Raw genomic sequence first — 16410 nt, 5'->3', positions numbered from 1 at the left:
TAAAACACAAACACATAAAGTTTAAAAACATGCTTGGGAGCAGTAAACATGATTACAGGAACAAGAGAGCAAGATGAAGTTTAGATGCATCTGATTTGGTTTTATTTTCAAAACAAAGAAGAAAGATGTGAAGAGAATACAAAAAAACATTAAACCTTTGGTGTTGTTACAGTAGCTTAAGCTGCCACCTGCAATGCTGGCATTCCATATCAGAGTGATGGCTTGGGTCCTGGTTGCTCTGTTTCTAATGTAGTTTTCTGCTAATGCACCTGGCAAAGCAGCAAAAGATGGCCCAAATGCTTGGGTGCTTGCCACCCACATGCAAGAGCTAGACAGTTCTAGATTCCTGGCTTTGGTGCCTAGTGTTACAGTGATTTAGGGAGTAAATCAGAAGATGGAAGATCTCTTTCTCTCACCAACTCTCTCTTTCCATCAGTTTGCCATTCAAATAAATAAAATAAATTAATTAAAAAAACTAGGTCCCTGCCATGCACACGAGAGACTTGGTTTTGTTCTGACCCAGCAGGCATTCTGGGAGCGAACTAGCAGATATCAGACCCCTTGATAAGAGGGATCTCCTTTTAAAATAGATTAAAATAAATTAAAAAAAATTAACAATAAAAATACAAAGAATTTACAAATTGCTTTATCAAAAAATCTCAACATGAATTCAGATGAATTTTAAGTAAATTCCACTAATTAACAGCATAAAAGAAGAGTAAAGAATACCCTTGGATAAAATAACAGTTCTATTAAAAATGATAACTTTCTACAATTAAACTAAATTCAGTTTATTCATCAAAATCAAGTTGAACACCCTGATCAAGTTATTTTACAGACTCCATATGAAAAAAAAATCAATACTAGTTAAGGCATCAAGTTCATATTCACAGAAAATTTTATAGAAGTAAAATAAATTAAGATCTTAATGCTTCAAGTTGAGTTGTAAAAGTAGAGCTAAGAGGTTGGAAATATGACTCAAATCCATAACCTTAAAAATGATGTGGTAGAAATAAAAGGAGAGATGAATAAGATTACAGAAAAGGCCAAAGACGTACCTCATATGTATGCAAAATTAATACACATATGGTATCACAAATCAGTGGGAAAAAACTTAGTATATGGTTTTTGAAAAACTAGTTCACCATATATAGAAAAATAGAAATAGGTTACTACTGTTATACAAAGGTTGACTTCAAACGAAAACACACACACCTGAAAAAGGGTTGATTTCAGATCATATAAAGATCTATTTGTAAAAGATAGACCAACAAAGTTAATACAGATAACAAAAGATTATCTTTGGACCTGAAATGACGGCCTAGTGGCTAAATCCTTGCCTTGCATGTGCTAGGATTCCACATGGGCACCACTTCATGTCCTGGCTGCTCTGCTTACCATCCAGCTCCCTGCTTCTGGCCTGGGAAGCCAGTAATGGATGGCCCAAAGCCTTAAGGTCCTGCACCCATGTGGGAGACCAGAAGAAGCTCCTGGTTCCTGGCTTTGAATTAGCTCAGCTCTGGCTATTGTGGCCACTTGGGGAATGAACCAGTGGTTGGAAGATCTTTCTTCCTGTCTCTCCTTTCCTCTGTAAATCTGAATTTTTTCCTTTTTTTTCAAGACTTATTTATTTTTAGTCAGATGAGAAAAAATTAATTGTTCTGTCTACAAGAGAAGGTGTACTCCAACAGGATGGGAATCATTTTCTTTGAAGATTCATGTATTTAGGGCCCAGTGCAATGGCGTAGCAGCTGAAGTCCTCACCTTGAACATGCCGGGATCCCATATGGACGCCGGCTCTAATCCTGGCAGCTCTGCTTCCCACCCAGCTCCCTGCTTGTGGCCTGGGAAGGTAGTCGAGGACGGCCCAGAGCCTTGGGACCCTGCACCCACATGGGAGACCTGGAACGAAGTTCCTGGCTCCTGCCTTTGGATCGGCACAGCACTGGTCATTGCAGTCACTTGGGGAGTGAATCACTGGACAGAAAATCTTCCTCCCCTGTCTCTCCTCCTCTCTGTACATCTGATTTTGCAATAAAAATAAATAAATCTTAAAAAAAATTTCATGTATTTATTTTGAAAGAGCTGCAGAAATAGAGAGAAAGAGAGAGATCTTCCATCGGCTGGTTCATTCTTCAGAAGGCTGCAGGGGCCAGCGCTGAGCCAGGCCAAAACCAGGAACTAGGAGCTTCATCTATGTCTCCAACGTGGGTGGAAGGAGCCCAAAGAGTTGGGTTGTCCCGCACTGCTTTTTCCAGGAAAATTGCAGGGAGTTAGTTTGGAAGTGGAGCAGCTGGGACACCAACTGGTGTCCATATGAGATGCTGGTGTTACAGGCAGTGACTTTTCCTGTTACACTATAATGCTGGCAGCAAGATGGATTCCTTTATAACAACATTCAACTTAGTCCAGCCAAACACTATGAATGGTCTTTCTCCCTGGACTGTCGAAGGGGAGATGAAAGCTGGACTGTCCCCCACCTGGAGGTAGCAGAAGGCTCAACACATTGCCTTTTTTTTCCCATCAGTGATGCCAGCAGAAATTAGGCAAATTGGGGAGTCTGAACATTTACCCATGGATGAAGACCACAGAGCAGTCTGGCAGTAGTACGCAGTTCTACCTTGACAAAAAGAATTTTAGCAGAGATTGGGGAGGGAGTATCAAATTCCAGCGAGATCTGGTGACTGGGACAGTGCTTCCCTTTCTGCCAACATGGTGTTGGCTGAGACTGAGTGGAGAATCTGGACTTGTATGCTTTGTCTGGCAGTGACAGAGGGCCTTGAATCTTTTCAACTAAAGATCTGGGAGAATATTTGAGGAGACAACATCTGGAAAAAGCATGTTTCACACTCTAGGAAGATCCTGACTAACCTATATATGAAACAGAATTCACAAACCAAAAGGTTTGAGAAATGAATTACAGTTGTGGAACACCACCGAGGTTTTCAGAGTGGCTTCCAGATAATAAAGGAGAGCAGAATGACAACATTTAATATTAAACTGTCATTGAAGCTACAGCCCACAGGCCAATAGCAGCATGCTACACCTGACTAGAATGGCTACTGCTAAAATATTTACCAAGTGTATGAACAATTACAAGGTTTAATTTCACCTTGTCAATGTATCTTTATGCTGCGGTTGGAGTTTTACCTTCATCCTTCATGTTTCGGTCTATTTGTGGACCAGCATTCCTTTCCCGAAACTGGATGCCTTGCATGTGTCTTTGCATAGCTTCCTGTATTACATCAAACAATGGCTGATCCTGTTTGAGACACAATGGGTTTCACCTTTGTTAGATTCACACTTTCCTTTTTTGCCTCACATGCCATTATTTCAGCTATTTACCATTTTCTTTTGTAGGGAGAAATGGGAATCATGGTGGGCTTCTGATGGGGCAGCTTCTCCCAAGACAAGTTCCATACCAAATATCACAGGCCGATATATGAACACTTAATTTTTTTTAGCTACTCGTGTCTGTGGCCTGAAATAATTTGTGCATGACAACAAATTTGAGAACTTGTGTAACTCAAATCAGAGCCAACTGTTGAGCTACTAACTGGATACAGCTTGTCTTCCAGCAACTTAAGTGTAACAGGGCACTGCTGTTCTTTCTCTTTTGCATATGCACATAGGTATTGGGAGACCTGGAAGAGGTTCCTGGTTCCCGGATCAGCGCGCACCGGCCGTTGTGGCTCACTTGGGGAGTGAATCATTGGACGGAAGATCTTCCTCTCTGTCTCTCCTCCTGTCTGTATATCTGACTTTGTAATAAAAATAAATCTTTAAAAAAAAAAACTGTGAAAAAACAGTTTTGGTCAGATGGCACCTAATAAAATACGCTTAGAATCATATAATTGAAATTTTCCAGCCAATAGCAGAAGATAGGTATAAAGACCGGGGGCAATTTTCTTTTTTTGAGTATTTCATCATTGAATCATCATGGGGACACAAACTTACACTAGTACTGAGGCAGGCTCTCAGTCTCACATTCACAGCCAAATTAAAACAGAAAAACATCATTGTCTATTTCTGATTAGGAAAAATTTCACTAAAAATGTTTTTCATTCTTCACTATTCCTAAGATAAATTCTGAACTTCTCGAATTGATAGCCAAAAACCTAGTCTGGCCTTTCAAGAGTCCCTCACTATTCTGCAGGTGGCTCCCCGAAAGCCACACTGTGAATAGCATGTCCTACACCACATTTGAACCTATGATGTGCTTCATTACTCCTTTTGCCTTTAATATTCCCCACAATTTCCCCCTTCTCTCCTGAAATGGAACTGGCCCTGCAAGGCTCAGATTAGGTGAAGTACTTGCTACATTGTAAACTCATCTCTGCAACTCACCACATCTTCTCTGTCCCATTTACAAGACTATAGAACACTTCCTTTTTACATCTTCTGGCAAAGACCACAATGATGTTTACATCATCTTTCCTATCATGTTGCAAGCTCTTTAGTTTTATTTCTGAAGCCCCTTAGAGTGCTAACATGTATAAATAAATATTTATACTTACATAATTCTCAAAATTCAGACTCTTCATTATTTTATATTTGAAACTAAGTTCTTTTCAGGAAAAATTTATTTTAAGAAATGAGCCTTACCAGTGTGCCAGCAGGCAAAGGAGCAGAATCATCTGTAGGATACATTCTGGAAACTGGACAGTTGAGGATGTCTAGACCGTTTGGCACCATTGTACAGTAATCTTGAATACACTGTAGCCACCACCACACAGCATCCCGGCAATTGTATCTGGCATACTTCCCTTCACCGAGGAGATTAGGAATAAGACCATGTCTCAGGGTACCACCAAATGCTAAAATAATATTCCTAAAACAATAGAATTAAGTGGATCATCTGAAATAAAAACAAACACTTATAAAACTGAAGACAAAAAGTCACTTTTGGAAATTATATTTTAGATATGTTTTCTCTCTTCCTCTTATTTCTTTATATTTTAATACAGAACTAGTCACACTATGTAGAATAAGCACCAACTTAAAGGTCAGAAGCCCTAGTCTTAGCCCTGGATTCTGTAACAATCTATCTGCCTTAACCTCTCTGGTAAACTTCTCTCATCCATGGCACTGAGGATCAGATAGGGGTTTTCAGGGTTATTCACAGCTCCAAATTCTACTTTAGAAATCCATCATATTTTGAAATACAAGTAACTGTTAAATATGAGATCTTTGGGGAACCCCTGCTAGCTTGCAGCTCCCACTAAGGAGTGCAAGAGCCAGGGCTGTGGCACAGTAGTCTGGACTGCAGTACCCACTGGCATGTGTGAGGGCTAGGTTGGGTGGCAGGCTAGACTAGGCAAAGCTGGTCAGAAGGCTTGTGGAACAGGCCAGGCAAGGCAGTGGCATCCTTCGGATCACATGAGAACCAGGTCTGGGGATGGCCCAGGTTGGTCTAGGCTGCAGCATCCTTTGGTGAAAGCTGCAACAGATGCAGGACATTCAGGCTAGGCCCCAGTACCCACTGGTAAATTCCAGGACTGTCAGTTAGGCAGCACACAAGATCCATTGCTGGGAGCCTGGTGTGATGGCCTAGTGGTTAAATCCTCACCTTGCATTTGCCAGAATCCCATATGGGCACCAGTTTGCATCCTGGCTGCTCTACTTCTCACCTAGCTTCCTGCTTCTGGTCTGGGAAGGCAGTGAAGGATGGCCCTATACCCACATGGGAGACCCAGAAGAAGCTCCTGGCTTCAGATCAACTCAGCTCTGGCTGTTGCAGCCACTTGGGGAGTGAACCAGCTGACAGAGGATCTTTCTCTATGTAAATCGTGCCTTTCAATAAAGATAAATAAATAAAAAAAAAAAGATCCATTGCTGGGAGTGGGCCTGGTAGAGGAACATGGATTAAATTCCCTGCTAGGCTGTAGCTTCCGCTGGTGAGTGCAAGTGCCAGGGCAAGGAGCAGGCCAAACCAGGCTGAGCTACAGCACCTGTTAGCATACTAGTGGGCCAGGTCTAGAGTTGGGTTGAGCAGGATCACCACAACAAACACTAGAATGAATGAGAGCCAGGACAGGGTGCAAGCCACCCTGGGTTGAACAACATCTGGCACTTCACATGAGGGCTGGAGGTGGGCATGGATGGGTTAAAGTGCTCTACTCACTGGTGACAGCTGGACTAGCGGCAGGCTGGGCTGCACTAGGTTGTAACACCTGCTGGCGAATGTTGAGACTGGGGCAAGCCATTTCAGACTGGGCTGCAGCACTAACTGGCATGTGCAAGACCTAGGGCTGGGAGTAGGCCTAGTAAGCTCCCCAGTAAGGGACCTCCTGGACTCCCCTGCCTGGATGCTGCCTCCACAACTGAACCTGGGGGCTAGGAGTGGGTCGATCCCGGCAGGGTTGTAGCACCATCAGCTGGCATTTGGGTTCGGTCTGGGGTGGGCCAGACTGAGCAAGGCTACTGCACCTGCTGGCATGCACAAGAGCCAGAATAAGTACAGGCCACCTGTGCAGCACCAGCCATTAAGTGCCAGAACTGATGTGAGTCCAGTCAGGCTCAATTCCAGGTCCTCTGGTAGGTGCAAGATCCATGACTGGTAGCATACCTGGGAAGGAACTGTGGCAATTCCCCTACTAGGCTGTACCTACTGCTGGTGAGCATAAGAACCAGGGCTAGGGACAGGCCAGGCTGAATAATGCATCTACTGGCATATTTGTGGACCAGGTCTGGGGGAGGCTGGGTTGAAAATAAGCTGCAGCACCCATGGGAGTTCATAAGAGCTGGATGGGATGCGGGCTGGGCTGCGGCAGAGACTGGCACACACACACAAAAACAGACTGGCGGCAGGTCTGAGGCTATTGGGGGTCACCCCAACTAGGCCGCAGCACCTGCAGCTAGCTGAGGACTGTGTCTGTGTCAGGTTGTTTGGTCTGGGCCACGGCATCCATCAGTTTGCATGAGATATGAGGCTGCAGCAGAACTGACCAGGCAGATGCATTCACTGGTATGTGTGTTGGCTGGTGCTGGTTGACAGATGAAACCTGACCCTGTTTTGGGGATGACACACACAAAACTCAAATCCGGGACCACCCCAGGTGAGGTTTCTTGTGGAACTCCTCAACTAGAGTACTGGACTCAGATCCTGACCACAGGGAAAATCACAGGGTGTGTGATCTGACCTTGGAGTGCATGTATTGGGATTGAGCCTCCTCAGTTGCTGATGCCTGTGCGGCAGACAGCATGTCCAGATGCACATAGGGGACATGATACCCAGCTCATCTAGGCCAGGAGGGGGTGCCAACTACCCTGTCACATTATGGAAAGCAAAACATGTTGGACAATTCTCTTGGCCACGCTTTGCAGCACATTCCAAGTTTTGTGATGTACTAAGGTGGGTTTTGTCAGCCAACAGACCTTGGAAAGATTTTCTCAACTGTGATACAACGAAACTGACAATGTCTCAAATCTATCAAAATCACTCAAGGAGCACCCTCTGAACATTCTACCCCACATCGGGGTCCCTAAGGCATCATCAAGTGACTGTCTCCTATCCCCTTGTGCCAATGTAGTTTGACAGAAAGGAGTGGTACCTTTCCCCTTCTGCATACACAGCAAGAAAAAAAAACTAAAACATTTGTCCCAATCATCTTCCTCAACACCATCACCGGAGCTCCCCTCCCTAATCATATGTCCACATGGGCATGTAGCCCTGTAATGTATGAGAACAATATTAAAAAGAAAATTTTAAAAAATCTATAATGTCTAGAGAATACAAACTGTAAGGTACCAGACCTGACAATAAATACAGGGAAACTTGGTACCTTCTGTAAGACTCAGTTTTTAATCTGAAATAAGTTGACCAATGTAAAAAATCAACCTGATCTGTAATATGAAGGATTATAACTTACTTACTTAAAAAATTTTTCACTTCTTTGAAATTCTATGATCCTACTAAAAAAATCGTTGTGGAAAACACACCTCCGAAATGCTGAGAATAGTGAGATATTAAGGAAATTTGAAGAGTATGTAAACATATTTTCGATATAAATTTGCATTAAAACTATGTAAGAGAATCCCCCACCTGGCTTCTAAATAACGTCCAGTAATCAGCAGCAAACCTCTAAGTGCAATAAAAGTGTCTCTTCCCCAGCAGCGGAAAATACCAGAAGAAAAATGAGGCAAGCCTAACAGGAAAACAAAACAGAGTAAGATGTTAGTCATAATAATACATACAAATCTAGGAACTCCATACTACTGAGATCATTCAAAACCTAGGATTTAAGAATAAGTACATGGACTAAAAAAAATGAGCTAAAATTATTTGGAAAAATGTATGTTTATACTCAGCTTTTGTGAAACGAGATGCCACAGTCTTACCATTCTTAAAGGAATACGTAACACAAAAGAGATTCAGATCCAGGTGTGGCAGTGAGGGACACATATCTGAACTGATTCAATGTGGATATCTTTAAACACGAGCACTTTCTTTTAATAAATTAAAGGATTCCATTCTTAACACATAAGAAACAATTAACATAGCAGTGATTATATATTTCTTAAAATTTACTTTGAGTAAGGTTAACTAATCTAAATATGAAATAACTCAATGATGCATAATTGTGCTCATTTATTTAAAAAGCAGAAAGTGGGGAGAGGAAGAGACAGAACTCTCAACTATTTGTTCACTCCCCAAACACCCGAAACAGCTGAGGTGAGGCCAGACTAAAATCAGGAGTCCAGATTCAATCTGACAACATGGGTTTGAGGGAGTCCAGCACTTGGAGTCACCACCTGCCACTTCCAATGGTATATCTCCTATGGTATCATCAACAGAAAAAAGAAAATCAGATTCAGAGTTGGGACTCGAATCCAGACATTTCAATAAGGGTGCATATATTCCAAGTAGTATTGAGGAGGAGATCTAGGAGCCAGTAACCCAGTGGGCAGGGATCCCAGTAGTTGGTTCATTTTCTGCTGCTTTACCAGTTATACTATCGGTGAGCTAGATTGGAAGTGGAGCAGCCAGAACTAGAGCCAGAACTAGAATTACAGTGTTTTTAACTTCTTGTTTCATAATGCTGATCCCCGTATGGGTGCCTTAACCATTGCTCCAAATATCTACCCCATATACCTGTTCTAAATATCTGGTTAAAACACTTATTCCACACTGGAGTGCCTGGGTTCAATTCCCAGTCTTAACTCTTGACTCCAGCTTCCTGCTAATTAACAACTTGAGCCAGCTTCCTGGCTCAAGTGATTGGTTCCTGCCATCCTTGTGACACCCCTGCATTGTGTTGCTGGCTCCCAGTTTTGGCCAGGATCCATTGCAAACACCTGGAGAGTGAATCACCACATAGCATTGCTTTCTTTCTGTCTCCCAAGTAAGTGAATACATAAAGGAAAAAGTTTATTTTTCTGAAACAAATGAAATCGACTGATAATTTTTCATACTGTACATTTTACATGAACTTTAAAAGTACTATCACAATCTGACATCGGCAATATATAATTTTAAAATTATGAGCTCCATATTTTATTTATAAAGTTTCTAAAATTTATAAGTTTCCAAATTTCTCACATTCATATTTTTTCTATAAGGGCCCAGTTCAGGTTCATGAGCATCTGGTTCTGGCCTGGCCAGCTCCAACTGTTGTAGACATCTGGAGAGTTAATCAATAAATGACAGATATCTGTCACTCTTTCAAATAAAACAAACAAGCAAACAAAAAACTTAGTGCTTCCCTAAATAGCAAGCATAGCTATTTTTTTTTAAATGAGCATGTACGAAATTCTATTAAAAAGCATAAACTCTGACTAAAATCATGGGTTAAAAAAACTAATCAGTTACCTCTAACTTTTCCTCTTTGAGTACTATTGATTTGCAATCTTGACCTTACAATAATTTCTTACCTGCAGCCAGAGAAACACAACACTGCTCCTTTTCTTTTGTGATCTCATTTAGCCTATATGGGACATCCGTCAGTGAAGGTGAAAGAAGTGGCAGAGCAGAGAATTTTCCTACTGCACACATTTGAACTGAACCCAAAGAAAGGTGTTTAACAAAAGTTGAGCCAGTCTGAACAAAGCTGTAACAAAAGTAATGGGAATTTAAAATATTATTTATAAACTTTTTAAAGCAGTTTTATTTGATTTCTTTCTTTCCAGTGATATCTCCATACAAAAATCTAATGCTGATAATATCAGGTGAAAACACATCTTCAATTAGGTCAGGTTTCAAAACCACTTTCATTTTACTCATGATTTTAGCTGGCTGTAGTTACATGGCTGATGTGAAGTAAATAGTACGGATGAAGCTTTTTTTTTTTTTGAAACTATGCTTAATCAGTTAGGTGGTTCTCACTGGGACATTCCAACATGTGGTTGCATTTTTAGGAAATTTCCTCATTAAGGGTAAATTTTATTCATACTAGCAGAACATTTCTTTCCCTTAGTATAACATTATATTAAAAAAGAACTGCACACGTATATTTTAAAAACTATATCAATTGTAGCTAACAAATAAAAAAATAAACTGTGGTCAACAAATATACAGAAGTAAATAATATAAAATATTTTTCCATCAACATATTTTATTACCTTTATAATTCTTCATGCTTTGGTCTTGCAAGAGCATGTACAATCTGAATTTTTATAAGTATCTACACAAATATGTCTATCTATTCAAACTTTGTTGGGTATACCTTGACATCTGCTTCCATGCTATATCCAGCAGAGTGGTATATACACCAATTAAGATAGCATCAAAGTAACAGGGGATAAGATATCGTGGGATCTGCTTCAGGTAGAAGAACATTGCCTGCAGCCATTTACCAACCTGTTATAAAGATAATTTAAAAGTTAATGCAGTGTGTGTTTTCAGGCTAGATAGGTAGCTTTTAAAAAGCAAAACTAAACATATAACATAACTATCTAGTAATCTATAATCCAGATTTCCATTTATTGGCACTGAAAGATGATGAAAGGAGAAAAGTGGCTTAGGTTAGAAAACAAGGTCAATATTATGCCTATTGTGGTAAGCATAACTCTTGTAGCACCTTTGATTTCTTCAAGTACAATACAGCTCTACTTACTTCAGCAATATTTCCTGATCGTGAAATAAGCCGGTTACTGACATAGTCAATCATCCAATCTCCAGACCGCAAATTATCACAGAAAGGATGTCCCAAGTCATTCTTTGGTCGTATTTCTGCCATTACAGACATTAATCCTGATATTTCAAAGAAACATAATGTGGTTTTAATTGAGGAGTCATTATGTTCCCACAGTTGCTAATCTCTGATTTGAATGTATAAAGGTTAGATACATGGGCTGTGTTGTTGTCCACAAGGGCACTTAACGGCATTGATCCTGGCCCCAGCTATGGTGGTGGACATTCAAGGAGTTAACTAACAATGCGAGCTTTCCCTGTCTCCCCCCGCACCCCCCAGTCTCTCTCTTTTCAAACAATAGATGTAGGGGAAAAAAAAGAAAAACAAAACACATGTAAGAAATCAGAAAAGCATTTAATTGACTGGCAGAGAGAATGTAAGTCCTAAAATAGAGTGATAACCCTGGGAATAAAAATAATGTGACGTACCAAAGAGAAAATGGATGAGGATCCACAGACTGTATTACTGATAGGAATCTGAGGATGAAAAAAATGGACTCTGGAATTTGAACATGACTGCATACATGCCACTTTAACAACTAGGGAAATACGAGATCTTGTTTAGATGAGACAAGGGTCAAAAAAGTTGTGAAGTTAAATTTAATCTGAGGCTATTAACAGCCTGCTGGAAGTATCTGAGGGGCTGATGAAAATATTTAACTGCAGGAGGGAAAGATATTGACTTCAAGCAAAAAATAACTGATTGGGTAGATGATTACATTAAAAAGGAGGAGCAGAATCGTTTCATGAGAAAGGCAAACTGAACCACAAAGGCCAGAAAACCAACCTCAAAAAAAAAAAACCACATTCTTTTTTTTCAGGGCATAACATACTTAACAGAGTAGTACAGCTAACAGTCTCTAAATAATGAACAAGAAATTGAATAAAGCTTTCTAAATATTCACTCATTTAACACTATCTATAATCCCTTGGGTACACATAACTATTTTCTCCATTTTATAGATACGAAAACTGAATCATATAGAGTTAACTTCAATGTTATACAACCAGTTTGTGTGATCTAAGGAGTCTGCATTTTTTTTTTTAATTTTACTTGAAAGTCAGAATTACAGAGACAGAGAGATCTTCCATCCTCTGGCTTAGTCCCGAGATAGGCACAACTGCCAGAGTTGAACTGCTCTGAAACTGGGAGCCAGGAGCTTCTTCAGCATTTCCCACATGAATATTGCGGCCCAAGGCCTTGGGCCATCTGATGCTGCTTTTCCAGGCCATTAACAGGGAACTAGATCAGGAGTGGAGCAGCTGGGACTAGAACTGGTGTCCATATGGGATGCTGGTGCCACAGGGAGAGGACTAGTCTATTGCTGGCCTCTTGAGTCAGATTTTAAGCCTGTTTATTAAACACAATGACAAAGATTCATTAGAAATTATACCAGTGACAAAAACAAGACAATACGGTCTAAGCGCCAGGTTAGAGGTTTAATAAGTAAAAACAAAGAATGCTTAGAGGACAAAGAATTACTGTGACAAGCAACAGCTACAGTTTTGGGGCAGATGCCACTATGATCATTTGGAGAGTGAACCAGTGGATGGAAGATCTCTCTGTTTCTCTTTCTCTGTGGCTCCACCTTTCAAGTTAAAATAAGTAAATCTTACAAAAAAAAAAAGAAGTTTAGTCTGGTATTATGGTACAGTGAGGTAAGCTGCTGCCCGTGATGCTGGCATCCCCCCAAAATACAGATCCAAGTCCAGCCTGTGCCACTTCTCATCCTGCTCCCTGCTAATGACCCAAGAGTTTGAGCCCTGCAACCCACTATGGGAGACCTAAATGGGCATGCCGTCATTTGGTGGAGTCAACCAGCAGAATATTTATCTCTCTCTGTCTATCCCTCTCTCTTTCTGGAATTCTGTCTTTCAAAGAAATAAATAGGGCCCGGTGGCAGCATGGCCTAGCGGCTAAAGTCCTCGCCTTGAATGCCCCGGGATCCCATATGGGCGCCGGTTCTAATTCCGGCAGCTCCACTTCCCATCCAGCTCCCTGCCTGTGGCCTAGGAAAGCAGTCGAGGACAGCCCAAGGCTTTGGGACCCTGCACCTGTGTGGGAAACCCGGAAGAGGTTCCTGGTTCCCGGCATTGTATCGGCACGCACCGGCCGTTGCAGCTCACTTGGGGAGTGAAACAACGGATGGAAGATCTTCCTCTCTGTCTCTCCTCCTCTCTGTATATCTGGCTTTCCAATAACAATAAAATCTTTTAAAAAAAAAATAAATAAAGCAAGCTTAAAGAAAGGTTTACTAGAAGATCTAAGAATTACATAGATTCATTAAATAGATTCTTCTTTAAGGATTAGACGAATACAGAAAAAGCTGAAAAGGTAGCATGATAAATGAGAAAAATCTAAGAAAATGTTACAAATCAGATGGGTTGCATTGATGATTAGCTAATTCTTATAATCCCGTCAAATACTTCTAGCTACCTAATATCAGTATAAGCTTTCTTTATTGAATAAAGTTAATATGCCACAAAATTCCCAATAACATGAAAAAGGAAGATTAATGTATTAAACACATACACACACACATGTCTCAATTGGGACTCAAGCAAACAAATTCTGTCTCTGGCCATATAATAAACCAAATCGAGAAATATTAATTGGGATCCAGGGATTATAAAGAGCTGTAAGTGACTTTAAGGAATGATACTGAATCAGCTGGTAATTCTAGGCACTATTTACTGAGTGATTCCTTTTTGCTACACCCTGTTTTCATCATTTTACATAAATGACTTCATTTTATCCTCACACAAGATTTCTGAATCAGATAATATTATTTCCATTCTATAAGGATGGATATGGTGGCAGTGAAGTTATCACAAAGGCCGGTCAACAAGTACACAGTGGAAGTTCAATTTGAACCCAGGCAGTCCCACTCTGAGTATGGACTCTTCATTTCCAAAAGGAAGGTATCATATCACCCTAGAAGAAAAGCCAAGCATAACCATCTTATGCCTGCTTACCTTGAAGACCTGCATATTTAAGGGAAGACCAGTTTGGTATGTTGTAGCATCCCCCACCATCTTCCTGTTCTTCTGATTCACACCGGTAAAGCACCTGATTTAACTCAGCCAAAGTTAATTTGGAGGCAATTCTGAGAAAGAAAAATAAAGACAGTAGTTGAATAGACTGAAGTTTCACTTAGTGTCAACAGAAATGAAAGCAGAAAAATTTGAGTTAGGATTACAAATGTTACAGCTATATTTTAAGAATCCAGTATTAAAATAAATACTATATCTAAAACACATTGTAAGTATTAAGTAAAGGGCAAAAATGGTCAAAAACTGAATCAGAACCAACACTGCTCCCAAGCTAAGTAAATAATAACCTGTCAAATTTTGCTGATTAACAACAAAAATGTTTTGGTTGCTAGATCCTTTATCTTACAAATTTGTGTTTTTTCTCATTCCAGTTCAGATGTAGCTCATTTTCTTTTTCTTAGTAAGACATCAGGAAAATGCTTCTAGTTACAGTTACCAAAATGCCTACCCAAGGATCTGCAAAATATAACCTAAAGTCGAAATTAGCCATCTAAGAAAGTATATAGTTTTTGCCTCTGGCTTCTCAATTTGTTCCTTCTTTTCTCTTCCAAGGTCATGCTGCCCCTCTGGTTGGTTATTGGTTAGTCAGAAGGAAGTATAAATATGGCCTTAGCTTCTTTTTGTTCAGTTTAGTAGTGAGATTGTACAATTGACCATGTCTTAATGCAACTAAAATTGTTACATTGTGGTTCCAGCTGCTCAGGTAATTTTATTTTACTTAACTGCCATTTGTGTGAATACCTATCTTCTTGAATAAACTTCCTCCTTTCTGTTTCAGCTTCTTTCCTCATCACTACAGGTTGTGATTTGAGCCTAAGTTAAACATTTATAAACTAGCAGTTTAGTATCAACTCAATTCTAGGGCAGCATTTTCAACATGTAATATGCAAGTTCCTTGCATAAGAATTGATGGTGAAACTTACTAGATGCAGAACTCCTGGCCCAAGATCACCTGAGTAGGTGTGAGGAAGAATGCACACTTTATAAGCACTTCATAGAAACACGAAGTGGAGTTGAACTAAGTGCTAATACCCTCAGTGAAAAATGCTTCCATAGGACAAATAAAACAAAATGGCATTTCTTTGAATTAAAAAGGACAATGAACAAAAATATTTTAGCTTAACTAATCTGTAAACTAAAATGAGATGTTAATTTTAAAATATTTTGTATTTATCTATTTGACTGGTAATAGCTAACATTTATCAATCATTAACTTCTACAATACTATCTGAAGTGTTTTACAAAAACAATCCCCATGACTCTAGGATAGGTACTATATTAGTTAACTTTACCAAGGTTTTATTTCTTATAGCTTGTAAGAGTCTGAAACAGAGCTTAATGCTTTTTTTTTTTAAAGACTTATTCTTACTGGAAAGGCAGATTTACACAGACAAGGAGAGACAAAGATTTTCCCTCTGCTGGTTTGTTCCCCAAATGGCCACAACGGCTGGAATTGAGCTGGTATAAAACTGGGAACCAGGAGTTTCTTCTCGGTCTCCCCCACGGGTGCAGGATCCTGAGGCTTTTGGGCCGTCCTCCACTGCTTTCCCAGGATATACACAGGGAGCTGAATTGGAAGTGGAGCAGCTGGGACACAAACTGGCACCCATATAGTATGCTGACACTGGGAGATGGAGGATTAGCTACTTAAGTCACTTCGCTGGCACCTGGTTTCATGCTCTTAAACACAGCATTATAATAATGAATATTCGGGCCCGGCGGCGTGGCCTAGCGGCTAAAGTCCTCGCCTTGAACGCCCCGGGATCCCATATGGGTGCCGGTTCTAATCCCGGCAGCTCCACTTCCCATCCAGCTCCCTGCTTGTGGCCTGGGAAAGCAGTTGAGGACGGCCCAATGCATTGGGACACTGCACCCGCGTGGGAGACCCGGAAGAGGTTCCAGGTTCCCGGCTTCGGATTGGCGCGCACCGGCCCGTTGCGGCTCACTTGGGGAGTGAATCATCGGATGGAAGATCTTCCTCTCTGTCTCTCCTCCTCTCTGTATATCCGGCTTTCCAATAATAATAAAATCTTTAAAAAAAAAAAAAAAGAATGAATATTCAGTCTTGCTAAGGATGCATACTTTTACTCAAAGCTGAAAGTTTTAATTAAATATAATCTTTCTGGAGGAATTTTGGCAAAATGCATGAAAATCTCAAATGTATGAATATAATCTAATTTAAGCCTTCCATTTTTAGAAATTTATCCTAATACTAAGGAGAGCAA

General features: G+C 40.5%; 1 protein-coding gene across 1 annotated transcript in view; it reads right to left on the bottom strand.

The window, feature by feature from the left end:
• The window catches only part of AGL (amylo-alpha-1, 6-glucosidase, 4-alpha-glucanotransferase), a 62341-nt gene that overhangs the window by 16419 nt on the left and 29512 nt on the right, over nt 1–16410 (bottom strand). Inside the window, exons 21-27 of the mRNA XM_058659516.1 lie at nt 14108–14238; nt 11055–11191; nt 10665–10798; nt 9874–10049; nt 8045–8147; nt 4606–4831; nt 3151–3262 (exon numbers count right to left, since the gene is read on the bottom strand). Coding sequence (XP_058515499.1) covers nt 3151–3262; nt 4606–4831; nt 8045–8147; nt 9874–10049; nt 10665–10798; nt 11055–11191; nt 14108–14238 — 1019 coding nt within the window. The remainder of the gene's footprint in view (nt 1–3150; nt 3263–4605; nt 4832–8044; nt 8148–9873; nt 10050–10664; nt 10799–11054; nt 11192–14107; nt 14239–16410) is intronic.

The sequence above is a fragment of the Ochotona princeps genome, chromosome 2 (assembly GCF_030435755.1).
Source record: "Ochotona princeps isolate mOchPri1 chromosome 2, mOchPri1.hap1, whole genome shotgun sequence".
In the NCBI taxonomy this organism is placed as follows: Eukaryota; Metazoa; Chordata; class Mammalia; order Lagomorpha; family Ochotonidae; genus Ochotona; species Ochotona princeps.
The sequence above is the reverse complement of the archived record's forward strand: the minus strand, read 5'-3'. Positions and strand labels throughout refer to the sequence as shown.